At 38.7% G+C, this 26,916-nt stretch overlaps 1 protein-coding gene across 1 annotated transcript in view; it reads right to left on the bottom strand.

Moving 5' to 3' along the window:
• PHEX (phosphate regulating endopeptidase homolog X-linked) overlaps nucleotides 1-26,916 on the bottom strand; it is a 105,862-nt gene that overhangs the window by 61,085 nt on the left and 17,861 nt on the right. The window contains exons 4-10 of the mRNA XM_035309829.1: nucleotides 21,466-21,552; nucleotides 20,256-20,482; nucleotides 17,136-17,204; nucleotides 14,134-14,250; nucleotides 11,160-11,243; nucleotides 10,731-10,876; nucleotides 4,141-4,234 (exon numbers count right to left, since the gene is read on the bottom strand). Coding sequence (XP_035165720.1) covers nucleotides 4,141-4,234; nucleotides 10,731-10,876; nucleotides 11,160-11,243; nucleotides 14,134-14,250; nucleotides 17,136-17,204; nucleotides 20,256-20,482; nucleotides 21,466-21,552 — 824 coding nt within the window. The remainder of the gene's footprint in view (nucleotides 1-4,140; nucleotides 4,235-10,730; nucleotides 10,877-11,159; nucleotides 11,244-14,133; nucleotides 14,251-17,135; nucleotides 17,205-20,255; nucleotides 20,483-21,465; nucleotides 21,553-26,916) is intronic.

Below are 26,916 nucleotides of genomic sequence, written 5' to 3' on the forward strand. Positions count from 1 at the left end.
GAGAGGAGAGGAGAGGAGAGGAGAGGAGAGGAGAGGAGAGGAGAGGAACACTAATATTTTACAGCTATTTCTATTTTCATGTAGTGCTGTGAAAAATCTTTTCAACCCCACAAAGTAGCTGTGAAGTTTTAAACTTAATACAATGGTAATGACTTAGACTAAAATGAGAGGATTAGTTATAAAAAGCTTCTCCTAAGTGCTCATTATAGATTAATCTTGGTGGTCTTCTTGTGTTCAGTAGACAGACACCTCCCTCTAGAAAATGCCTGCTCTAAGATATCTCCTGAAAAAGTTTCTCTGTCTTCACTAGTTAGCTGGGAAGCCTAAGGAGATCATCCTCATGGAAATGAGGTCAGTCCTCATGAAACACCTCCTACCTCAGGGTAGAGGAGAACTCTCCACTTAACTATGCTAACTTATAATGTCTAACACTGTCCACACCTTTTTGCCATTTATATGCCTGCTTACTCCTCCCACAGACTTACTCCTACATATCACAGTGTGAAATAAATCATTGCTTTCCCAGAGTATTTTCAGGAGAAAACCTGTCTGAATAATCAAGAACACTGAGTACATGTTTGTCCCCGCAAAAGCCCCTTCCATGTTATGGCAGAAAGGTATTGCATGAGCAGCGTGTGCATTTTACTAAAGGAATGGGGGTTAAATAGAGACTTAAGTCTCTGGTGAAGTTTCTGCACCACTGTATATGAGCTTCAAAAGAGAAATAGTCAAGAACAGTAAATGAGCAAACAATCAAGGCAAAGTGAAACATAAGCACGTTGTAACTTTAGTTTGCATTGCAGAATGTTGTTACTGTGGACACTTAGCAGATAACATTACTTTTTCTTGTTAAGGTAGGAGTCCATTAAAAAAAAGTACACATTCAACAAAGAATACAAGATGTGTCCATGTAAGCAAATAGCAAATGCAGTGCTGATTATGTGACTTTTATTTTATTTTATTTTATTTTATTTTATTTTATTTTATTTTTTCAGATTCAAAGAGTTCTCTTTCTACTGCAGGAACTTACTAGGCTTGCTTTACAGCGAATAAGCAAAATCCCAGTCCAGTAGTTAACACCTGTCATTTGTGCCTTAGTGGAGTACAGTCAACACCAGACCAGGTCAAGCGGGATAGGATTTTGTCTTCTTAAAGATTACACAAGCCTCTAAGCACTGACCTTGCATTTACTCAGCCTCTCCTTTTCCCCTATCCTCTCTTCCTTTGAGCCCAAGATCAAATTCCTAGCAAAACTGAAGGATTTGGATTTGCTGTTTTCTCAACAGGAAAAGATTTCATTGGAAAATTCCAGATTGGCTTAACCCTCAGCTACTGACGGCCAGCTATTTTGGAAGTTGAAAGATTGATTTTCTCCATCATATCATCTGTAATTAAGCTTAATCAATGACTCATACTTAAATATACCAGCAAGTTGCATTTTCAAATGCTTTTTATTAATACTGTATGTGCACTAATAGATTTTCAATGACAGAAAGAACACGGCATCTGTAGGAATACCACATCAGGCAAACCAATGCATAATAAGATAACAGTTTCCTATACAGAGCTAAATTTGAAAATAAACTCCTTTTCCAAACCCTTCAACCCTCATATATGATGCAATATTTAATTAAATAAATAAATGAATGAATAACAAAAATAAAGGGAAAAAATTATCTCCATGCAAAACCATGATGGAGCTTTCTCATGATGCAGAGGAAAGGGGGAGTCACAGTATTAGTCAACAGAGCTTGAAATTCCTTCCAAAAGCTCTGACTACACATCAACCACAGAAAGAGCCAGGAGACAGGGCTGGCTTTTAGAATGTGTGACACATTATTACTACATAATAATCATTATTATTTTGAGGGAGGATTGACTGTAAGGAGAACAGAAAGGCAGCACAGGCTCCAAGACCAATAAAACCAGAGCTGAGAGGAATAGATTATATCTCACAGCTGTTTTATTGATATTTATGCTACAACAGCCAACTAGAGCTCCCTCAAAATTGTCCTCCTAATATTAATGTCTCACTCTAAAATGCAGTACTCCAGGTAGTAACAATGACTTTAAATAGCAGGTTTCAAGCCCTCCCAGGCAGCTCAGCACTCTGCAACAGAAGTAATCGAGCTCTTCCCCAGGAGCCACTGCATATTTGCTAGAGCTCAAATAGCCAGAGCAGAGGAGCTGCTGATGTTTGCTGATTTTGTAATCAAAGCACTTTCTCTAGAGTCAGCAGGTTTGTCCTATTTTTCAGCCTGAAGTTTTTTGAAGTTTCATCACTTTTCTCCTTTCTTTGCAAAGTGCCTTCCAGTTTAAGAGTCTCAGTGTCAAGATTTGTACAAATAAAGATGTAAAAAACACCAGTAGAAAATGAGAACCTGGTGGAATAACACTACACTTACGATGGGTGAGGCTGACAAGAAATGAATGAACAAATAAAATACAATCTTCACTTTAGGAGTCAGTGATTCATCTCATGGTCATGTCTTTGTATGAATTATTAAACATTTTCTTCACTGATCAGGCAAGAGGTTAGTGGGTTCTTTTTATGATCCCAAAGGACCTCTGTAGCTTTAGTCCTGCAGCCTCTGACTGGACCAGTCTGCTAAACAATAGCTTTGCCTTGGACTCCTGTCATTTCTGTTGACCTGTGAAATCTGTTTCCCTGAGTTGTTCAGTGCACTTAACCACAACTCTTAACTATTAGCTCTTGCTGTTTACTGCACTTAACTAACTCTCCATCTCCAGATCCCCAGGGCAGATAATGTGAACAAGCTGCTGGCTTACTGCTCTTACTGTGCTGCTCTTAAGTTTTCACAGTCACTTACTTGAAACCTTTAAGACATTATTTTAATAAGCTTTGAATCAACTTGAATTAGACTTCTCCCTAAGCTTCTGGAGAAAGCACCCAGAGAAGTGACAGCAGCTAGCTAGCATATCCAAAAGCACAGTATCTAAAGCTTAATGTTTCCTTCCAGGAATTTTCCTGACCATAATATAATATAATGTTATGCTGCAGACTGGTGAATGGTAAGCAATCTGTTCTACCTTGCTAGCAAGAAACGCCCACCAAGCGGACACACTCACAAACTTCTCACTGTGGTTCTGACAGTCAGCTTCTCACATTTTTGCATAGTTTCATCAAGCAATTGGAGTTTATTTTTACATGTGTGATCAACTCGTAGCTATTCCAGTACTACTCAGGAAGGCATTTTTGGTGCTTCAGTTAGCCACTTGCATGCCTTGACACGGAGGACAGAGCACCCACACCTCGTGTGCCAGATCACATGCATCAAAGTGACAGCCTCCTGTTGTCACAATGTCACCAAGCAGCTAATTTTCATAACAACAAACAAAAATTTCACCTTCTAAACTAACATGAGCAAAGATACAAAAAGGAGAAATACAACTTTCAGTCAGTTTCATCCTTGGTTTGCATAAAAAACCCTCACACTGCCCAGATGATCATCAGGATGGATTTCCATTCAGGATCCACTTAATCAAACATATGTTTTCCTTAAATGCTCATATTAATTAATAGATTATTAGCTCTGCTCTCATAACTTATGACAACAATTAATGCACATATTTGAGACTTCCACAGCCCTGAGTTGGAAGTCACCTGATCATCTTCTCTGTGAAAATGACTAATGTTATCACATTACAGTGTGATAGTTTTGAACAAGCTCAGAAAAAAAAAAAAAAAAAAAAAAAAAACTAAATCTTCAAGTTTTGTTTTAGCAGAACTATTTTCATGTATGTATAAAACGTATGTTTTTCAAAAACCTAGATTTTGGCCAAATAAATTTGACACTTTGCAGGTCACAACCATGGCACAAAATTTAATAACTTTCCAGCTTTCAGTTTCCTGCATAAGAAAAATAACCTTTTAAAGAGGAGGTCTCAAGAACTCCTTAACATACTCTAAAAGATACTTTTCCTTAGTGTCATACACAAGAATAGGTATGGCTTAATTATTTTAGATGGAATCTCCTATAAGAAGCTTAATCAATAGATTTATCCAGCATGGAAAATATGTTCTGCAAAGGTATAAGCAACAAAAAATAGCATCTATAATGGAAACAGTTAGTGCCAGTACTACTGCCATTGTAAATTCTATTAAAAACTTTAACTTACCCGAGAAAATTCCAGCCATCGATACTGAAAACGTCTACTGAGGTTAAATAACCTTGAATAAACCATCCTCCACACCAGATAGTTGGCAAGAGTCCTGTTAAATCAGACATGTTTTTATCAGACCTCTAAATGCATGTGATGTAATGCAAAGCACTCACAGAAATATCTCCACAAATATTCAGACTGAATGGTGGAAACTTCACCTTGAAAATTAATGAGTGATGACCAAATTGATAAATCCTTACTACACCTATAGCAATCTGTTGGATTTCAGCCAGTTAATATGTAATTCCACAGTGGTAACCATGTTCTAGAAGATATTTATATCGAGCCCATCACCTAGTATGTCATGTTTAGGTAATGTTTTTTTAAAAGGGCAGTTTTCATTTTCCATAAAAGTAGCAGGAATGGTGTCATAATAATAGTTGCACGAAAATTTTGTACATAAATTTAAAAAAATATCAGATTTTTCTTTTGTAAATCAGAGTGTTATCTCTCCTTATTAGCTGGGAAGATAAATTAGTAGGGAAGATAAACCATAGAATAGAAAAGATAATGATCCATAATCCCTCTATACTAAAGATTATTTCATATTTGTGCCTTTCATTAGAAGTTATCGAGATGATATAAGAAAATTTCTTACTACTCACAGTTATTAAAGTATTACCATCCATGTTTTGCAGATGGATAACTGAAATATCAAAACAGGAAATCCCAGCTACAAGATCCTCATAAGAACTGAGGCTGAGAGATCCTGGAAGAACTTGTTCAAACTTCTCTGCAGACCTGACATCTATGACCCTCTTTGTAAAACATCAAGCACTTGACTAGGGTATTTATCTAGTATAGACTGAGCCATCTCCATGCTCAGCAGTGCTTTTATGAGGTAAAAGTGCACTGCAAATAGTCAATTCAAGTTCAAATAGTCTCAAAACAAGCCCACTAATGGCCTAAGTGTACTATCTTTGTGTTATAGATGACATTTTTCACGAATAGTCATTGCCCTAAAGCTACAGACACCCAAAAGTTGTTTGTTGTACACTGGGATACACATAACATTGTGGGCACACCACAGACTTCTCCATAAGGAGGAAAATTGTTCCTTTGTACCAGAAGATGTTGTGATGTCTGAACAACTCCCTCTTCTATAAAAAGCCAATTTCTTCAACTTTTAGTTTTTGTAGAGATGGAGCCACTAGCTGTTCCGGCAGTGTCACTCAGTTAGCTTTATTGATAGATGCTGCCCATACAATCCCCTCTTCCAAATCTCACATTATGTGAAAGCATTTTCTCCACACCAGCATCACCTGAGCCATAACGAGTTTTGCTTCTAACCAAGTTCCTGTCTTGAGCTTCCTGCTCAAGATATGTGGTTGCTGCAAGCTCAAGATCTTGGTCCCTCAGCTGCAGGGCTGATAGTGATGTGAGAATGGAGATGTTTAAGGCAAGTTAAAGAGACGTATTGTCAATTTGTAACTGAGCAAGTTACAACCCAGTCACTCTGGCTATGCGCACACATCCAAGTGGGACACCACACCAAGAGCAGATGGGTGGGTGTGTGCTCTCAGCAGTCTGGCAGAGGCCTGCAGTGGGGACAACTCTGGCCAGGCACAATGGTCAGCAGCTGAGGAAGGCAGGGACTCTGCAGTACCACTGGTTTCAGTTGTCCCTCAGAGCTGCTCCCTCTGAACTGAAGCCAGCATGAGCCTGGGTGTAGTTGTACATCTGTGACAGTCCGGGCAAAGTCTCTTATTTTACGTCTGCACATCCTTAGGGGTTAGAAATACAGTCAACATATTTCACACAGAAAAACCTGAGGGTTTAATCTCAAGCTAGCTGTCACCACAAAGGCAGATGTCTTATACTCGCTATTTTTTATGGCCAGTGGCAACTTCTGTAGGGGACTAGAGAATTGTGAAAAATGTTTATACATCCTGCCTTTTATACTCCAATATCATCCTTCACACTGTGGAGAGAGGCTTTTACAAAACATTGAAGGAAAGTCTTCCTCCCACTTCTTTTCTAAGGCACCCAGATCTGAATTATCCCATGCAACTCAGGGTGTAGTTTTAGACATGCCACATAACCCCAGGTATAAGCCCTCCTTCAGGATACAGATATACCATACAATATATATAAATCCCCACAATATTCATAACATATATCTGAAAAAAGCTTTTTAGCATGAATAATGAAAATTTATAGCACAGTACACATTACAGCAGACAAAAGATCTAACTATGATTGGATGATTAAACCATTTTGACAGAATGTTTAGGGTCATTAAAAACTTATTTCAATCTACAAAACAATAACAGAAAGTATAGATTTTCTCATTAACACATTTTGACAATGTAGAATTTCCTCACTTAATGGCAACTAAAGTGCCCTGAAAGAATACTGCTCTCATTTAATTTGTAAATGACCAGAACCCCAACAGCTTCACAAGCACCTGCCTCCTGTATTTAAGCAGCACTGAACAACATTCTTGTTCCTCCAGTAACTACTGCAAATTCCTTCAATTTATTACAAATGTAATTCTGTGGATCTAAAAGAGCATTTCTACTAGTCCTACCTACTAAAAGGTTTAAAGACATCATTTCCATCAAGTTCATCAGTAAAAAAGCTCAGCTAAATAGACAGCTATCAGAAACCAACTATATAATTCAGTACTTAATTGCTGCAAAAAGTTAATTCTTCCTTCTGTGAACTTTTTCTCATTTGGGGGAGTTTGTCCTTACATTCAAGATGGGGAACCTCTGTCAAATCAACAGTGAAGGAAAGACTGAAATTTTTAAAGGTTGTGTCTTGAAAAGATGACATTCAAAGACACCAATATCAATGTGAATTCAAAAACCTTTGTATTAGTCATAAATGATGAAGCCAAGTGTCAGTTTCAGAAAATAGACCACAATTAATTGAGCTTTGTTTTAATTTGAGAAAGAAAAAAGGCTGACACCCAAAACCAAGCTCTCTGATGAGATTGTAACAATTCCTAATTGTAATCACAGTAGCATCTACTGATGCATAAAATGCAATAAAATAGGAAGGTTTCACTTCAAAGCCCAGGGGAATGTACATTTCTGGGGGATGGGTGTAGACCTTTTCTTTTTTTGGGGTGGGGTTGTTTTTTCATATTTTGTTGTTGATGTTGGGGAGGGGGAGGGAGGTGAAGGGGGTTGATAATTTCATTTTATTTGAGTCTGTTTACTTATTTGGGGGATGATTGTTTTATTTTTTAGCTAACTATATGAATTTAAAATCAATTAATCACCTTCATTCAGGTTAAAAATAATACTTTTTGTTTATGAAATCCCGCAGTGCATATTTTGGGGTGATTTTTATCCAAATTTCACAAATAATATCACTGAGGTTCAGGGAAATTAACCTCCTCAATGGAGTAAAATCCAACACAAAAATAGAACATAGAAATCCTCTCTGCACTTCTGATGAGACCAGAGCATTTGTTGTTTTAACCTTTGGGAAGACTGCAGTACATAGTCCCTTATTTTAAGTTCAAAACAACAGTTACAGAAAGAAGTGTAGACTAACTCTTTCTTAACCAGTATTACCATTGCAGTGATACACACTCCAAAAGGAAGTGATAGAGAGCTTGCTTGCTGGGACAGTTAAAATTATACCAGCATTTATGAATATCTGCTGAAGAAGGCTCCACCCTATCTGGGAATAAAGTAGGTTGCTCATGTAAAATTCTGTGAGTTTGTAATATTTTAATCAATAGACATGGTGGCAATTAAAGAGGATAGATTTAATATGAGATAATGGCAAATTAATTGACATTTTAAGAAAAATAGATCTTTCACAAATTTTGAGAACTGTTTGGAAATTGTATTCATAATTGGGTTGTGAATCAAATTAAAAGAACTGAAAAACATTCATCTATAGCTGGAGGCACAAGTTCTCATTCAATTATTGTAGCTTAGCTCTAATTTTTCAGGGGCAGCTGAAGACCAGAAAGGTGATCTAGTGCCCCCATCCCTCTCTAAAGAAAATTCCTCTTTATGCTGCAGGAATTACCATGTACTTCTCTATTAATTGTCTCACGCTGAAAAAAAAAATAAAATAAAATAAAATAAAATAAAATAAAATAAAATAAAATAAAATAAAATAAATGCAGTAAAATGAGACAACAGAAAGCAGCTATTTATTCTAACAATAAGAATGGTAAAGCTGCTTCCAAAAGCAGCTGCAGAAATCTCTGTAATAAGGACACATTTTACTATATCCTATTCATTGTTCTCCTCTAGGGCACCAACACACAGAAAACAGAGAGGGGAAATAAGCTTGCTACAGAGACCTATGCCCTAGGCTGGACCCACAGCAGTGCCCTGGCTTGGAAATTTCAGACAGTCTCCATTATGTTCCAGCCACACCACAGCACACATTTCAAGCTACACAGAGTAACTTGATTACATTCAGCAGGGTTGTCACTAAATAAATAAATAAATGCCTTATTCTATTAAATTCACACTACACTCTGCCAATATGCTATTTTCTAGTAACATTGCCATGTGAATGTTTTTGCAATTCAAGACTGTTGAGCAGGTTCTCGAAGGGGGCAGTTTATAATAGGATTTTGAGTCCATACAACTTGTCACCTCCATCACTAAGAATGGTTTCTGTAGCCAGGCTTAATTTTCACTCCATTCTTCCCTCCACCTGAAAGAAATTTCACCAAGTATTTTGCCAGATCACTGGGGCATGAACCTTCATTTTGTGCCATGTTTGAAAAGCACCCATGCCAGCAGGTTGCCCATCTGGGAAGTAGACACAAGGGCACTGGAATAACAGTATAAGTTAGGGATAGAAGATTGGTAACTGAGGAGAATATGAACTCAGAGAAAGTGCCTGTCTCTCCAAATGACACTTACTCTCCTGAAATAATCAGAAGTTAATTCACGTTTTAATCACTGATGTAAGTCTAAATGTTTTGAATGCTTTACTAGGAAAATGATCCATGGAAATATTTACTATTAAAAAAAAAAAAAAAATCATGTTGTTTGCATTAATTTAACCGTTTAAACATCATATGGAAAATGATAAATGAGATTACCCATAAGAAAATATCCTTGATAATCTTTTGAATTTTACTGCACAGGAAAATTTTAACACCTTATTGTTAGCAGTTTGCATTAAGATGATTTCTGATTTTCTCAGACCAGATAACAAGGTTGCTTCTGGAGCAAACTATGATATTTTAATAATGAATATTATTATCTAATAGATAAAGATAAACTTTATTATCATGCAGTGACTCTTTGGATGGATTTTATGTATAAGAATTTGTTAAAGTCTTCTTGGGTTGAGTTTAGCTCTGTATTTGACATTTCTAACATTTTATGATGCAATTTTTCTTAGTGAAAACTGAGCAGAAAACACTTATAGTGTTGGTTCCCACAAACCGTTATTAGCTATAAGATTAACAGCCTGAATATATTAGAAATCAAAGACCTCAGCCTTAGCGAATCAGGAAGCTGGTTTTGAACTTCGCTCTGATGGGCATTGAAGTTATTTCTGGTCACTACTCCAGCCTCTCTGCCATGATACACACTGGTTTAGCTTCTCTAACACTCATAGATGGGTTTTTCTTGAAATTAAACTAAAATCCTAATGAAAAAAAGCATCCAGGTATTTACTGTGTAGTAGTTACATTTGCATGTAAGTGTGTTTGTACACAAGGAATAACTAATTCTCAGTTGTCTTGCTACATATGTCTCTTCTAAATCACCTCTTATCCCCATTGGCATAGCCAACTTTATGAGATACAAAGCATGGACAACCCAAATCATTCAGAAGACTTTCTTCAGCAGACTGACTTTCGTGGTTCACTAATGATATTTGTCTGAATTTAATGAAGTAAGAATGTTTGACAATCTGTAGGCAGAACAAACGATCATCTTCATGTTTCTTATTACTTTTACAGGTACTATAAATTAGCATAAACATTCTGTCATTGGAGGTACAGAGCAGCAATATAAGAACAATGCTTCCAAATTATTCTTTTTTTCTGAAATGAACATTTGGTGGTGGCCATACTGTACAATCAACTAGGAATTATTTTGAGAGATGAGAGCCTGGCAATGGTTTTTAAAAGTTCAGCAACACATCTGAGTGGAGAGTGAGAGCAAATTATCACAGAGACAACTTAGATGTTATCAGCAAAAATGCTTCCAAATAGAACATCATCTTCACATACCCTTTATTCATCACATTGCTAGAACCTCTTTCTTCCCTATGCAGAGCACATCCATTGTGAGCTGCTTGCATTTTTCTAGAGGTATGCATTTTTCTAGAGGATTTCACAAGATACAAGACCCTATACAGGTAAGAGAGGCTGAAAGGATCTGCAAAGGATCTGCTGAACTTTACTGCAACATGTGTTTTGAGTAAAAAGATGCTTGAAATTATTTTTTTCTGCTGCACTCAAATACCTATATCCTCCTTCGGACAAAACCAAGGAGATCTTTTGCCCAGAGACATGATTCCAAGAACCTCTGAAGCACCTGAAAATCCCAGGAAAAGCCCAGCATTCGATGTCCCATCATAAATATGGGTGAAACCATCCTTACTTTTTCCTTTCATTTTCAAGTATCCTGAATAAATCTTTGAAGTACTGGGGAACACGGACAATCACATTTTCTGAAGGACCTATGTCTTTGAGCTCAGGGTAGAGTCTGGTGTCAATCACTTTCTTGATGTATCCCAGCCAGTCAAACTGAAATGACAAAAAGAAGGCTGGTCAAAGCAGTTTATCAAGGAAGATGATTCATAAACTAACTTGCACTTTTGAGATTAATGGTTTCAAAGCTTTACTTACTAAAAATTTAGAAACTATTGCAGTTGTCTTTACATGTTTTCAGACCTCGCATAATTGTGTTTAAAAGAACATACAAACATTCCTAGTAATATTCCTTTAACATGTTGTCTTTCCACACTAGAATTTATTTTAATTACATAGGTCAGAAATTAAAACAATAGTTTTAATTTCCACCACCAACCTGTGGAATCATGGCACTAAGCTCCGATATGTTCATTTTATTGTACATCACCTCGCTTGTTCGATTTTCATATGGAATCATGATCTGGGAAAAAAAAAAAAAAAAAAAAAAGACAACAAGATGGTGAAAACCAGGCTCATCTTCCAAGAATGTGTTCTTACATCACTAATGTCCACCATAATCTCAGTGCAAAAGTATCTCACCACCCCTTTTGCAAGTGTTCATGACATTAACTTCCCTTTCTGAGGATGGCATTACCTAGGAGAATTGGAATATGGTTCATTGTCAGCTTAACTCATTACTGGGAAATTTGATGAGCTGCAAGTCTTCTTTGAACACAGTAGACCAATTTTAGTTCCAATTATAACAAGAAAATGTATGTGGATTCATAAGAGGCAAAAGCACACCTTGACCTTTAATACTTACTTGTCTTATCATCTCAGAAAGAAGCCAGTTCCAAACTGTATTGTTTAAAGGGTCAAATCTGAGATGGGTATGCTGGAAGAATATCTCATCTCTTGGATTTGAACATGTGCCTGATTCTATCTGAGGGAAAAGCCAGACACACACCAGTATCTCCCCATTTACCAAGTATCCCGATTTCCATAGCAGAAAACTTGAGCATATAGGCCAGACATAAGCTAAAGCATTCACAAAAGCAATCTCTCATCTAATTGACCACAGGAGCCACACCTCAGGATCCCCAGCAGTATCAAATCCAAGGATGTAGCAGAAGAAATACAAAAATACAAAGCAAGTCCTTTTATAACTGACAAGGTACGGTCAGATTCCAAGATGTCAGCTTCTTATCTTAACAGAGAAAGAAGCCAAGTACAAGATAAAGTTCAACATTTTGTCAGTGTTCAGGAGAAACAAGAATTTCTGATGACAATTTCAGCCCCATTCTAAGGTAAATTCTGTACAACAGGCTTTTTGCTGCAGAGTTTAAACAGGACGGAGATTGACGCCAGACTAACCAGACAGCTGGAAGTTCTCCAACCAAAATTCTACAGTAAATGTCTGTGGTTTTACTGTTGCTCAAGCCATACAGAACAAAAAAAAAAAAAAAAAAAAAAAAAAAAAAAAAAAAGACTAACTTCTCCCTTTCTGCAAATTTCATTTATCTGACAAATCTTTAAAGTCTTCTTGAACTCATTTGCTCCATTCCTCTCAAAAATTTTCCCCTTCCTCCAGTAATTCAGATCTACTCAAAAACTTCCTTGTACACAACCAAATCTCTTGAATCATACCATTCCTCCCTAAATCCAATATATTTCCCTTTATTCTTGTTGTCTCTCTTCCTGAACACACAAGTTCTTCGTTATGTATGTTCACTAAAAAAAGAGTATAGAGGAACATGAGACATAGTAAAAGCCAAAGTGACAAACAAGACTACCTCCTTCAAAATCATGGTAAGATGTTTATGTGATTAATTGTGCTCATTAGGGATCATGTAACAATACACGTCCCTGGACTCATGCCTAATATGTGAACATATTTTAGAGACTTATTCATACTATAGGAATATTAGGTGACTGTGAGCAAACATGGCTTGTTGCATAAAGGCATGCATTACTAATCCTGAAGGCTATTACATGATCCATGTCATCTTATATGGCAACTTCACATACCCTGTTTGTGGATTAAAGCTCTGTAAGACACTTGCCAAATAAAACATTAGAACTACCAGAGGTAGCAATGCATCTTATCACATCACCAATAAATAGAACAAACAGTTCCTGTTTCTCAAGTCCACGGAATCACAATGAAGTATCTGCTCATTATTTCAGCCAGGCTAGGTAATTGAAACAGAATATTGGCCTTTACTTAGAGATTTAACAAAATTTCATCTCTGCTTTCAGTCGAGAGATGGAAACACTGATTTACTGCTATTTGGATGGCTCTCCGTTCTGCACACAGACACACACACACACCAATAAGACATATCACTGCCTTTCCTCCTGTTGTAGACGGCAATAGCAGTACCCAGGGAAAAGTCATTTTCTACTGCCACCTCTTCTGAGAAAGAGGTTTCTCTATTAACAGCAGAACCAGCATTTCACAGAGGACAGTGGAAGAGAGAGTTTCTTTTCCATGGTGATATGAAGAAATCCTCAGTTCTCTTGGAAGTTCAGTAAATCAGTGTCAGGCCTATATCCCTAACTTTTGCTGGTTTTCCAGCACTGAGGGAAACTCTTCTCTCTAGCTCTGGAAAAAGCAGAAACATTAGTGGACTTGCAGCTCCAAGGAGCAGGATTCCTGCAGCAGCCACACTAAAGGAGATATAGGGAAGCAGAAATATCTCTTCAGCCTGCAACAGCCATAAAGTATAAACTGAACTCCACAGGGGACCAAAAATGTCGCCAACTAAATCAATCAGATCTGAGTGCCAGATTTAAATCTGCTTAGTTTTGATAATCCAGTTGGTCCCATAAATGAAAAAAACTCCTGGAGTTTCTTGTCCCTTCTTCCAGGGCACCCCAAGAAAGCAGCTCAGGAGCTGACTGTGGCACTACTATGACCACCCACCCATTCACTAACTACCAAGTGCCACTATCCTAACTCACTCTTGTGCTGCTTTTAGAATTCCTCAGAGAATGAACCAGTCTGCTCCTTGAATATATGGTAATGTATTCACAACACAGCTGCACAACAGGGACTCAAATTCTACCCAAGTTCAAAATTAAGAAACATTAATAATTTAAAGGACCAAGGGCAATTGGCTAAGGGTTTTATTTGTTTGGTTGGTTTTGTTTCTTTTTTTTATTCAATCTGCCCCTGAGAATAAAATATTCTATTTAACAATTCACTAAGGCAGGAAGACTGTTAATTCTGTTTTTCATCAAGTTCTGCTCCTTTCCTTCTCCTTCCAATAACCATTATTGCTAAGGTTGTGATATAATGCCTTTCCATTTTGAAACAGGACTGCACTTTGTATTTAAAGCTATCTTCAATACCACATAAAATTACCTACCTCAGCTATTTTAACTTCCAGCTTTAGAACTGACTTCATATCGGACTCGGCTCGTGAAGCATTTGCTCCCAGAAGCACTGCTGTATCAACCATGAACTGCAAAAAGGCATCTCGGTACTGGAAAAAAAAAAAAAAAAAAAAAAAAAAAAAAAAAGAAAGGAAATTATCACTGGATTTGCACTTCAAGAGAGCTGCAGCAGTAGGTCACAAAATGCCCAGCCATAGCAGGGAGTAGAATACTTTGCACTTTCATTCCCTTGCAACCAAAGTTATAATTTCCTTACCTTGAGTGCCCACTTTCATTGAAGAGAAGAGGGGAAATAACACAATAAACATACTGTGCATGAGAGACTGAGATACCTGCTGTGGTACACAACTCTGAATCTCTGTGTAAATCTCAGGAAATGCAAATGACACTTCTGGATTAGATTGAAAACACAAATCTAATGATGGGATTAGACGTGTATGTGTGTACACAAATATTTTTTTGCAGTCTCATACCGTAATCAGCACAGGACTGAAGTACTTATAGGCAAGTGGAAGCTTAGTGGCTGAGAAGACTGGGAGATAAACAGACACTCCACTGACCTCTCTCCTCTATTTCTGCCACAGCACTGCAACACATGTTCCTACTACAGTGTTCTGCTCTCCCCAGCTATTCTTAAAAAAAGCACATTTTAGTCTAGTGTATATACACAAAGGTTAGCACAAAACACTGCATGTAAAGATACTGTAGTGATTTTTGTGCTACCTCTCTCTGAGCATCATCTTTAAGAGGTTTGAAAGGGATCAGATTGCTCCTCATCAACTCCTGCTGGCCCGTAGTCCTCCAAAAGAAAAAACTTTTCCCAATACATCACCACCTTTAATCTTTGAATAGATGCAGTTATGTGGATCCTGGCATCATCTGGTCGGATGGATGTGGCTAAAAAACTCACTAGTTTCTCACAGAACTTAAAAGGGAAGCAAAACTCTTAAGACCTTAATCTTAAGCGATTTGTACTTTATGATGATCGAACTGCTTGTTTTCTGTGAGTTGTTGGCTGCATGTTCTTGATGCTGCCCACAGTCTTTCATCAAAGGAGGGTAAAAGAGATGTTGCCATTGTCAAGTATTGACACATATGGTAAACCTCATCAGTTTATGACTGCTGTCCACAGAAAAGCAGCAAGAAAACTAGCTGATAAGCTGCAGCAGAGTACAGAGAAATCACGAAGAGAGGGGGAAGAAGAGTTAATGAATCAGTGCGATCCATTGAGGAACTCTTGTTCCCTGCATTTAATAAATTCAGGTTAATTTGATGATAGTCATATGTAATGGCGCTTGAAATGAGCTCAGATTTCTGACCTAATTGAACCCAAGACGCTGGCCTGGAGGGCAGCTCACCAATGTAGCAGTATCCATTTCGTTGAGACAGTCTCGATTTTCTAGTCACTTTGTGCATAGTCTGGGAAATCCTGGGGCCTCCCCTGCAGTGGATTGGGGGACTCTGTTGCCACGAGGTCAGGTGAAGGTTAAGGCAAGGGTAGCTGTAGCAGCTGCTAATGAATACTGCCAGCTTTTCCTGAATGCAGTGTGCCTGCAGACTTTCTTCTATCTGACCCCTGATTATGGAGGGTCAAGCACCCTTTTAGTCCACACCACTGAGAGGCCTATATGAGAGCCATGCTCAAGGCACTGTTCCCAGCAGCAATCAACAGATGCACTGGTTCACAAAGAAGAGGTGAGTGAACTTTGTCTGGCACACCCATCTTTAGATAGGGTGGTCACATGCCATAGGACATGGTCCCCAGGCACTGCTGGTGTAATTGACTTTTTGTCGGGCTCCTGGACCCAGATGGTGCCTTGTAAAGAGGACGCAGATCTGTAAGTCTCAAACTGCAGGCAGTGCCTGCAGCCTCTTGCTCAGGCACATGGTCTTCTAGCATGTGCACTTTCAGCATGTTTGCAGACAGTATGAGACCGGGGGAGGTGGGTGAGAAGGTTTGTCTGATGCATCATATGGTTGTGTTGCCACTCAGAGGGACCTTGTTAGGCTGGAGAAATGGGCCAACAGGAATCTAATGAAGCTCTACAGGGGGAAATGCCAAGTCCTGCATAGGGTGAGAAATAACTCCAAGCACAAACTCAGGCTGGGGGACAACTGACTAGGAAGCAGTTTTTCTGAAAATCTCAGGAAGTCCTAGTGGACACCAAGATGAACATGAGCCAGCAATGTGTCCTTGCAACAAAGAAGGCCAACAGCATCCTGCACTGTATTAGGCAGATTGCTGTCAACAGGTTGAAGGAGGTGATCCTTCCCCTCTACTCAGCACTGGTGAGGCCACGTTTAAGTGCTGGGCCCAGTCCTGAGTTACCCAGTACAAGAGAGACATGGCTGCACTGGATTGGGTCCAGCACATGGCAACAACGCTGATCAAGGGCCCAGAGCATCTGACATACAAGACAAGGCTGAGAGAGTTGGAACTGCTCAGCCTGGACAAGAGAAAGCTAAGGGAGATCCTATCTATGTGTATAGATACCTGATGGGGGGAGTAAAGATGACAGACACTACTCAGTGCTGTACAATGACAGGTCAAGAAACAATGGGCCCAAACTGAAACATGAAATTCCATCTGAACACAAGAAAACACTTTTGTGTTGTGCAGTCTCCATCTGTGGAGATACTCAAAACCTGACTGGTCATGGTCCTAGGCAGCCTCCTGTATCTGTTTCTGCTTGAGCACTGGAGTTGAACTAGGTGGTCTCCAGAGGTCCCTTCCAAGTTGAAAGAAAAGCAAGGGAGACCCCAAATCTCATTAAACTCTTCACTGGAGAAACTTTGCAAGAGTGTTTTTGGTGGTGATGTTTGTGGTGGTGGTACTGTTTTCTAATAGGAAATATCTTGAAAATTGAAACAAACCACAAGATTTTCTCAGTTTGGAGCTCCACAGAGCAAAGTCCACAATGACAAAAACTGAGGGAAAAAATGGACATTTTGAGTTTCAGTTAATGCTACTTACAGATTTAGCTTCTGTGGTGTTTTCTAGGTAATCCTCTCGAGATGAAAGAGAGAGGCTCGCTTGATCTAGCTGTTAAAAATAACAAGAAAAAAAAAATTAAATAATTAAATTCATCAGAATTCAGATTTAGCCATATTAGCAAACTTGAAAGAGTTCATGTTTTTCTGGCAATTACAGTAGGTGTGTGTAAATACTTAATACATAATATATTGCTGAAGACAAGCCTGAGTGCCACATAATTAAAAAATAAAAAATAAATAACAGAAAAATGCTGGCAGACATTACTAAATTCACATTAGTATGATCTGGAAAGCCTCAGATGCCCCCTGTAATATTTGAGCTATCTACTACAGCAAAGTATCACCTTCCATGACTTAAGTGTTTATGGCTCCTTTAGTAAGTAGGGTAATGCAAAAGGAGTGGGTCTACAGGATCAAAGATTCATGCTGTACATACTTCAGTGGCAAAAGAGCAAACTTTGGACATACTAGTCTAGTGTGTTGACCAAAAGTCCATTAGCTGCTGGAGCATGTCCACTGCTGTGTGCCTGGAAAGCATCATTAGCCTTCTTTGACAGAAAACATGGTTGTACATTTGAGTTTCACCCTAGACCAGTATTGAGTGCTGTAATGAGTATTTGGCTTTTGAACAGAGGTACAGCTGGATTCCAGCCACAGAAATCATTGCATGCACACATGCATGCACAAGAAATTTCTAAACCAGTCTTGAAAGTTCAATGAGATCTGCACTTTGTCTTTTGAATGAAATGACTACACGGGAGTGCTTACATAATGTTTCAAGTTCTTAACTAGGCAAAATTCACAGTCAGGCAGTATTCTTAAAATCACTACTGGAAACTGAGATTTCACAAAACATGTCAATGTGATCAAAACAAATTAGGATATAGAAGCCAAATCTGAAAACATAATTCACCTAGTTTCTGAACTCTGCATAAGATACTCATGGGAATAGAAAGAATGGAAAAAAAAAAAAAAAAAAAAAAAAAAGTTTTTTTCATTCTAAGATTATTATTTTAATGTTGTATTTGTTTTTGAAAAGATAAAAAATGAAGAGATCATACCTATTCATGCTACTTTACACACTCCCTTTTTACTTTAAATCCTACAGCATTTATATTTCACATTTTCTACACACATAAAACTGACCTATGCAAATGCAAATAGAATCTCAAATGGGTGAATAAACTTCATCTTGTCCTCTACTGAGTGCTTTTCTCAAGCTCTAAAATATACCAAAACCATAATAAAACAAATCCTCCACTGAAAGCAGAGTAGCTGTGATGTTGAGTGCAATTCTGATTCTTTGAAAAACAGGATCATCTTTTTCTGCATATTGAAGAAAAAAATATAATAAATGACTCATACAATAGATATTTGTCTATTTCAGTTATGTGACAGTTGCTTTAAGTGCCCAGCCAAATTTTCCTGGCTTAAGAGTCAGATTTGATAATCCACTGGAACTAAGAAAGTACAAATATGAGATAGAAACAAAAAAGTTAACCAACATTTTTAGTCCAAATTAAAAAATAAAAAATAAAAAAAAAAATTGAATGCTGAACAATGTTTAATTTGGAGCTTCTCCTTTTTTTCCTGTTCTATTTATGATTTTGCAATGCTGAACAAAGAATTTTGCAATAGAGCCATTTTCACAAGCAGATTGAAATACTCTTTGGTACAGCCACACTCCTGGGAATTTGTTAAAACATTGACAAAGTAGAATACTGGCTGATGCATTCTGCAGATCAAGTTCTTAATCAAATTAACAACAGAATCCCCAAAGGAATAATATGTTATTCAATTCATTTCCAAGGGATCAGCAATATAGTTGTATCCAAACCCTCCGCTGGCAGGTGACTTGGCCTAAGAGATTATAGTAGGAGTATGACAGGAGATAGCTAAATATTTCCTCTTTTTATTCCACCATTTCAGTACTTTTAAATGAATCTCAAGCCAAAGCAATCTTGACAGGATCCAAATAGCATCTTAGCAGCATGACATCCTTAATACTTGAACTGTTGATCTGCTATTGCCTTGACCATTCAGGAAACCTCCCTAGAGACAGGGAAAGTTACTGCTGAATTTCGTACTAGTCAAACATCTCAGTCAAATGACATTCCAAAGAGCTGATTCAGAATCAACATCCACTTCAGAACCACTGAACCCGGTTCTGTCCAACTCTTGTCCAAGACCCAAATACAATGTATTCTTGAAAGCATCCCTACAGCTAGCCAGGATGCCAGCAATGTAAGGACCATAAATATTATTTTGCTGTGATGAATGGTGTCATAGCTTTCTTCCTTGTTCCTTCTCTCTTGCCTTCATAAATTACATTCTCATAGCAGTGGAGAGCTGGCCTACTCTGGTTACTCATCTCCACTTCCTAAACAACAGCAACACATTTGGCCCAGGCACTCGATCTTGCCATGATGACATCTCACAGTAACCATTATAATTCTCTCTGGAATTTTGTCAGACTACAGCTAGACAATTTTTTATTATTTTTATTTTTTTCCTTCTCACTAATGTAAACTGTTGTGTAATGCCATGCATTGCTAGCAAACTTTGTGCTTTGGTGCAAAACAAAAGAATTTCAGTAAAGGGTTATTCTGTATTTCAGGTTTAGAAGTGTTTGGGATACATTTTTCGTTGTAAGGTGCTGCATAAGCACAAGATAACATGTTTCTACCTCAAGAAAAATATCTCATGTTCAAAATATCTGTGACCAATTCATCATTCCTCATCTTCACAGAAAAAAGCATTCTTCATACAACTGATATTGTTATAAGCAGCACCCAGAACACCCCCAGGACAAGATATCCACTACTCTTATTTTCATACACGTAGACCCTGGACATTAGTCCACTGGGAATATGCTTTCTCCTTTTTGCTATTTGAAAGGAGAAAATGTCCTGTGCACATATATTTTTCAAGAGCATGTGGTACCCAATGGTTTCTACATTCCCGGAACTGGCACCCAGGTACACATGTAAGCTAGTAGATAATAGCAACAATAGTTAAATGTAAGCATTTGGCTTGTATGCATGTTTTAAAAAATGAGATCACAAAATGCCATGCAGAGTAACCTAATAGATATCTTTACCTTCAGGATATACCGGTTGGAGATTTTGTCATCAGCAGCCACATATAAACGGATGAAGACAGAGTTACTGTATTGACCACGAAGAGTTGCCAGGGTCTGGACTAAGCTAAACCTCCTCTCTGACCACAGCCCCTCAGGTCCAATGTTGGATTCCAGCACAGGCCAGCGGAAAGGGGAGTGCCTCAGTATGCTTAGCAGTGGTTTCACATCGGCTTTTTCAATTTTATCTGAAATGTCAAAGTGTGACAACTGTTACATTCCAGACAATTCAAATCCAGCAGCAGCCATGGGAGATGCAAGGATTTATCAGTGCTGATTGATTTCTCAGCAGGACAAAGGCATTGCTGAACCCCAGCGCCTCTGCTCTGCCTGTGAACACAGAGGCACAGCAGTTTATATGAATCAAGTTTAAAAAGAGGCATATCAGTGCCTTTTTAAAAAGGCAAAGGCCTGCAATTAAGTATATTTTTAATATACCATCCACGATCAAAGACAGAGAAGTGAGCAGCTGGGCACCGTGGCTGCAGGGCAGCTGCCCGAACTGCTGAGCCTGCCCCAGGAAACCATGTCTGCAGGAGAGTGAGAAGGACAAAGGGCACGTTGATGGACAAAGTCCACTCCTGCCCAGCCCATTTTTCACCCACCCAGTTGCACAAAGTTTGTGCTGTGTCCCAGCTAGTGCACATCAACCCTACAGAAAGTGACAAGCTCAAGGAAAGCACTGCCCAAAAGTGGCTGCAGGACTTCCCCCACTTGGCACCCAGCTAACTCACAGTTTCAGAGCTCAGGGCTGCCTGAATCCTGCCCTGTGGAAGTGTTTTGATCACAGGGATTTAGAAAAAGGTGGAGGATGCTGAGAAGCAGACTCTCAAAGTGCCTTAGGAGAATTTCATCAGGTAGCTCCTCTGATACACCAGGCAGGGTGTATACCTTGGCAGGGTTTTAGCTTCCTTTTGCACACATAAGGATTCTTTCACAGAGCCCTGATGAACAGAGGTCTCTGCAAAAGTGCTTCCTTGTGCTTTAATGTACCACTGCTTTGACTTCAGGAACAAGCAGAGGACCCTCTGCATTCAGGTTGAATGCAAATCAGCAAAACTTGTGACTCTGCACAAAGCTTCATGGACTTGGGTGGAGAGAAAAAAAAAAAAAAAAATCTGCCTTTATAAACATGGCTAACACAGCGGTGTCCCAAAATCAGACCACTTACTCTCATTCATACAGGATGCATAAAGGATCTTGGCCTTCTGTACAGCTTCACTGTCCTGTCTTTTGCTGATTGGTTTCTCAAGTAATGCTGAAAAAAGAAATTACATTTTTTCAATACCTTGGAAATTCTGGGTATGGTCTGTTTGCCCGTGTCAACATTTGCTTCAGTCATAGCACTCAGTTAATTGAGGATGAGGTTTCACATGTATTTTCTTAGGCAAGAACACAGGCAGGAGAGATGAGAGGTATTTTCACTTTTTCCCACCTCCACACAGGATATACATACTTTTTAAAGGACTACTATAAAGACAACTTACTGACTCTTGCTCACAAAGAACTACCTCAGCAAACAGAGGTGACAGGAAATCAGGGGAGGTGGATGGGAGCTAGCACACAGGGCGGAGAGACTAAGAAGTTTTTTTTTTTTTTTCAGGTGGCTGAGCTCCTGGTGTTGGCATGGGGTCTAAAGGAGAACGTGGTAGGATACCAGGAGCAAGACTGTTGGGGTTTATTTCCACCAGCTCTGCCACTGCTGAAAGCACGTGGCAGAGAGCTGCGCTTTTGTCCATCAAACACACACAGCTTCAGCCTTGTAAATAACACAGAAAGCCAAGTGTGTAACCACTATTTGAAAAGCTGTGTTATATAGCTCCCTCACACCACAGTTGCTCACCCACCTCGTTCTGGAAAACCAAACTTGTTTTCCTAAGCTGTCATCTCTCTGTGCAAACATTGCGCTCATCATATTATGTAAGGAAATGAAATATGCAGAATGCTTCTGAACCTCAGCAGTTCACACTCAGCTGCCTCAAGCCATTTATCCAGGCTTTAGACTAGCCATGATGTTGTTGCAGACATATGTACTGTGGCTAGATGCAGATCAGCTTAGCTTCAGCAAATCCATCAGATTGGGTACAGCACAGGAAGAGCACTTCTATGACTAAGAGAAGCAGGGTAGTACTTGAGCACAGCACAGAAAATGGGCTAGCAAACTCTGTTGGACCTGACGTAGTTTTGTGAGACCGAAACAGGTCATGCCCAACATTACCTTATTGTTACGGGAACCATTGGAAAGATTGGTTTTCCTAGAGCCATCCCAAATGCCTCCTGATGGGTGCTCAGCCAGAGCTAAGAAGCCTTGAAAAATTCAAGAGTAACTTTCCTATAGCATACTCCCCAATGAGTATCTCTCTGGGCTTCAGGAGGGTTTATGAGCAAAGGCACAGTGGAGATTGGCCCTACGAGATGCTGCGCCTGCCTGAGTTAAGAAGCATGTCCCACACATAAAGTAGAACAAAGTGCAGTGCAGGGGTCCCAGGTCTGCCAAAGTCTGCAGTTGGCCCGTGGAACCTCATAACACCTGTCATGGTAAAACCAAACCTCTTCTACGTGGAGCTTATTCAAGAACCTGCCATGCTTCACCTTTCAGATACTTTACACCCATGTCCAGAGCACCTACACTCAGGAGACCATACTGCTTACTTCAAAAATGTATTAGTCAAAAAGTACCCTAGTGATGACCAAGTGCCACTTGGTCTATTCCTCCAAAATCCCTTTTCTCCTTGGGAGAAATAAAATAAAATAAAAATAAAAATAAAAATAAATCTGCTTGGATCTTTGAGAAATTGAGAAATGTGTTGAGGTTATTCCCTTTTAGCTATGGATAAGATACGAATAAAAAACTGCTGGACAGGATTCCCAATAGTTTTGGTTTCACATCCTCAAGTTCTTAATATTTCTCAATTTCTTAAACACAATATCATACCAATCATTGCCACTTATCTCTAGTGTGCACAGTTCTTAGCAGAATAATCAGACCTGTTCATGTTTTAAGAAAGACCTGTTCATGTTTTAAGAATGACATTTTAAGAGAAACTATAAATGAAACCTACATAAAACTAAGGATGAAAAAACACACTCCTATTAAAGGTGTTGTAATAACTTCTGTTCCTGCACACGGCTGCACAGCCGTGAAATTTTGAAGCTAATAAAATTCAATAGCTAAAGCCCAGCTAAAACTCAAGAGAGATACAGAGGATGACATCCAATAAAGTAAAATAAACTCTAGGAATACACCTGCATAAAATCCTCTTAATATGAGACCTGGTGTTTTCCCATCAGATCACCTTGTTATGTGACAGAATGAAGCTGTAACTCTTCCTGCACTTTTGCAAAGGGTAAGGTAGGGTAGATGCTGCCATTTTGTACAGAATTAATGTATGAAGAAAATTCTTGGTTCCAATGATGTCAAATCCAGTTATCAAAGATGAAAACCTTAATAAGAAGGTTGAATCCTCTGTTTGGACACTGAAATAAGGGATGTTGTCCATGTGTGCTCTTCAGACTACAGAAGTTCTTCAACATTAGCCTCAAGCTTCCAGGAAGATTTAGAAGTTCAGATCTGGAGCACTGGTCAGATCCACTTGCTTTCTGCATTAGCTAATATACAATCCAAATATAAAGTTCAGAAATTCTCTGTCTGTTCAACACACAAGTATTTGTAGCTACTTTATGTGTTCTTGAATATTCAAGTTCTTCCAAGTACCTGCTTTTCCCCCTCACTAGGGGAACATTTGGGCTTACACAAATCCACTGAGGAACTCAGTGTAATAGTTTTCTCTTAAGCCCACTGGCTGGAAGTAGAAACTCTGGCCCTCTCTGGGAGAGTCAATGTTTTGACTAAAGCAGTTCACTCAGCACTGAGAAGGACACTGAGTTTGTTCTTGAGGTGTTTCTGTTGTCACTGCTGTTTTTGTTGGTTTTTGTTTTTGTTTTGTTTTGTTTTTCTGAACTGAGATAATGTTCTGAATGAAAAAAAAACTTGTTTTAAAATGAAAAGCACCAACTTCCTAAAGTAATCTTCCATTTTAGGACTCCACATACTAACTGCATTTGACTTGAGTCTATAGGCAGTTTCAATAAAACAAACAAACTATATATATATGTATCCTTCAGCAGATTTTCTGATTATGAAAGAAATTTTATCCACCTTCCATCAGCACCTTTTAGTTTCATCTTTAGAGGGGAACTTTTAGGAATGGATCCCTTGCATGAGACACACAGTACTCTAACAATACTAAAAACTTGAAAAAGTAATTCATTTGCCAGCTCCCAGTTAACTCTTACATTGATAAAGATGGAATAGCAATCTCGCCAAAGAGACTAGAAAATCAAAACATATAAGGTCATTTACATTACTCTGAAAGAGCACAGGATCATGATTACTGGCAACGACAATTTAACAACTCATTGCTATTACTGACTTACGTCACCAGCCTGCCACAAGTGCAAAGCACAATGTCATAGCTGAAAACCACCATGACAAACAAAATGAACCAACATAGCTTAAACCACCATGAAGACAAAGCCTTTGATCACCTGTCCCTAGCCAAATATAAAGTACAAGTTTGAATGGCTGTTCTAGCAAAGCAGCTCTTGTTCTTCCATCATGTCTTTTGTTTCCTTCACTTTCAAATTAATTCCAAGTTATTCTGTTAGGAATAAAAGGGGTTTTGGCCTGTGCTATTGATCTAAGCACCTCATTGTCTGTGTTTCTTTATGCACAGAATGCTCAGAGACAAGATTTAAATCTGTCTTCACATAAAACTTAGTTATGGCAAATGTCAAAACCTATTGGTAATTCTGCTCTGCAGCGCTGAAACAACATAACTCATCTCTTTGAGCATCTATCTCTTGCACAGTCAGAAAAAAGCTGTTCATGCTATCCCAAGCTTACTGAGGTCACAAATTGCTCCATCATTCTTTTTCTTCTACGAGGGGCTGAGGGCAGAGAGGTTCCTGCTGCAAACCAAAGTTCTTCTGCTCGTGGCAGTCTAGGTCAGGCAGGCTTACATCATTGCCCTCCTTGGCCCTTGTGCAAAACACAAAGACAGCATCACCAACAGAAAACACACCATGGCTCAGAATGATCCTCAGTTGCCTGAACTGAAAATGCTCAGGCAGGCAAAAAGGAAAAAAAAGAAAAAAGCCACAGCTGGGGTGGGGTGTTGGGTTTGGGAGGGCAGGAAGGAAGGTCTTTATTGGGTTTCCTTCAGACAGTGCTTTTCCAGGACAACAGGGCTAAAAAAGGCCAACTTCCTGTGGTTCTCTACCCTACAGCAAATAGCAATCATCTGGTGTCGAATGTGAGAGCAAGGCACTTTGCAAAGTAAGCTTTGCTATTTTGTGTGTGTGTGTGTGCATGTGTATTTAAAGTGGCTAAGAATAATTTTGTGGCTAAATGTTACCTTTAATCTCACTTTCCATTTCTAGCCCTTGTTGATTTTCCTGCCTACTGTCTTACAGAGCTTTGCTTTGGTTTTTGACCACCATATTTTATTCACAGTATTTTGAAATCCTTTTCCACCTTCTGACCTGGAGTACAGGAAAAAGAAGTTGTACAGATCTGTAGGGAAAAGTAGTATGCATACCATTTATTCATATTAGAAATAAAGATTCAAGTTATGAGGATCCTGGTTTGCAGACTGTATATGTAGTGTGCTCTCAGACAGTTTTCTATATACACAGTGTCTCACAGGAATGAAATTCACGTTTATTTTTTGTTCTATAGAGACAACATAAGGTTTTCCTGCACTCTCCAGCCATAGATATGGAGAATACATAGTGCTAGTAAAGATAGTAGCATTTTTTTTCCATTCATTTTTGTCCTTATCCTTTTACAAACATCTGCTGTATGTGGAAAATGCAAACTGAAGTGTTTGTACAGTGATATCTGATGATGATTTGAAATATAATGCTTTGTACCTTGAAGAAAAATAACTGTATGCGTGAGTATTCCAGTGGGAATACTTTAAATTAAATAATAATTATTATAATCTTTACAAAAATTCCAAAGGACCACCCCTTTTCCTGGAAAGGTTTAACCCTGGAGGAGTGAAAAGCTAGAAGAAGACAAGTAATTCAGCATGAACTCCCATTTCAATGCCAGAGCAAACAGTAGTCTTGGGCTGCAAAAACAGAGAAGTATCAAAGTGGGGAAATAATTTTATTGTCCTACATGGGCTGGCAAGACAGATTGGAACACCGCATGCCGTTCTGGTGTCCAGATTTTAAAAACAATTTGGAACATCTGGACAGGGTGTAGGAAAACATCACAGTCATTTGGGTTTTTCTTTGTGTGGAGAGGCTTGAGAACTGGGGAGGGAAAACTGCCTCACCATTAGAAAATGCTTGGTGCCAGAGAGGTCTTCAGTCTACTGAAAAGAGGCAAAAGGAAAAGCAGCCATTGGAAGATGTAGACAAATTCAGCAATGACAGTGATTAAACACTGGAGCCAAGCAACTGGCAGAGATAGTGACTTCTCTGCCCTCTAACATCTTCAAGACTTGATGTTTTGGGGGAAGATAAGCTTCAGCTCAATGTGAATTATGCTTTATCCCAGAGCAAGCTATTGAGCTTCATATATGGGTAATGTAATTGTCAGTGATACTAA

The sequence above is a fragment of the Oxyura jamaicensis genome, chromosome 1 (genome assembly GCF_011077185.1).
Source record: "Oxyura jamaicensis isolate SHBP4307 breed ruddy duck chromosome 1, BPBGC_Ojam_1.0, whole genome shotgun sequence".
NCBI lineage: Eukaryota > Metazoa > Chordata > Aves > Anseriformes > Anatidae > Oxyura > Oxyura jamaicensis.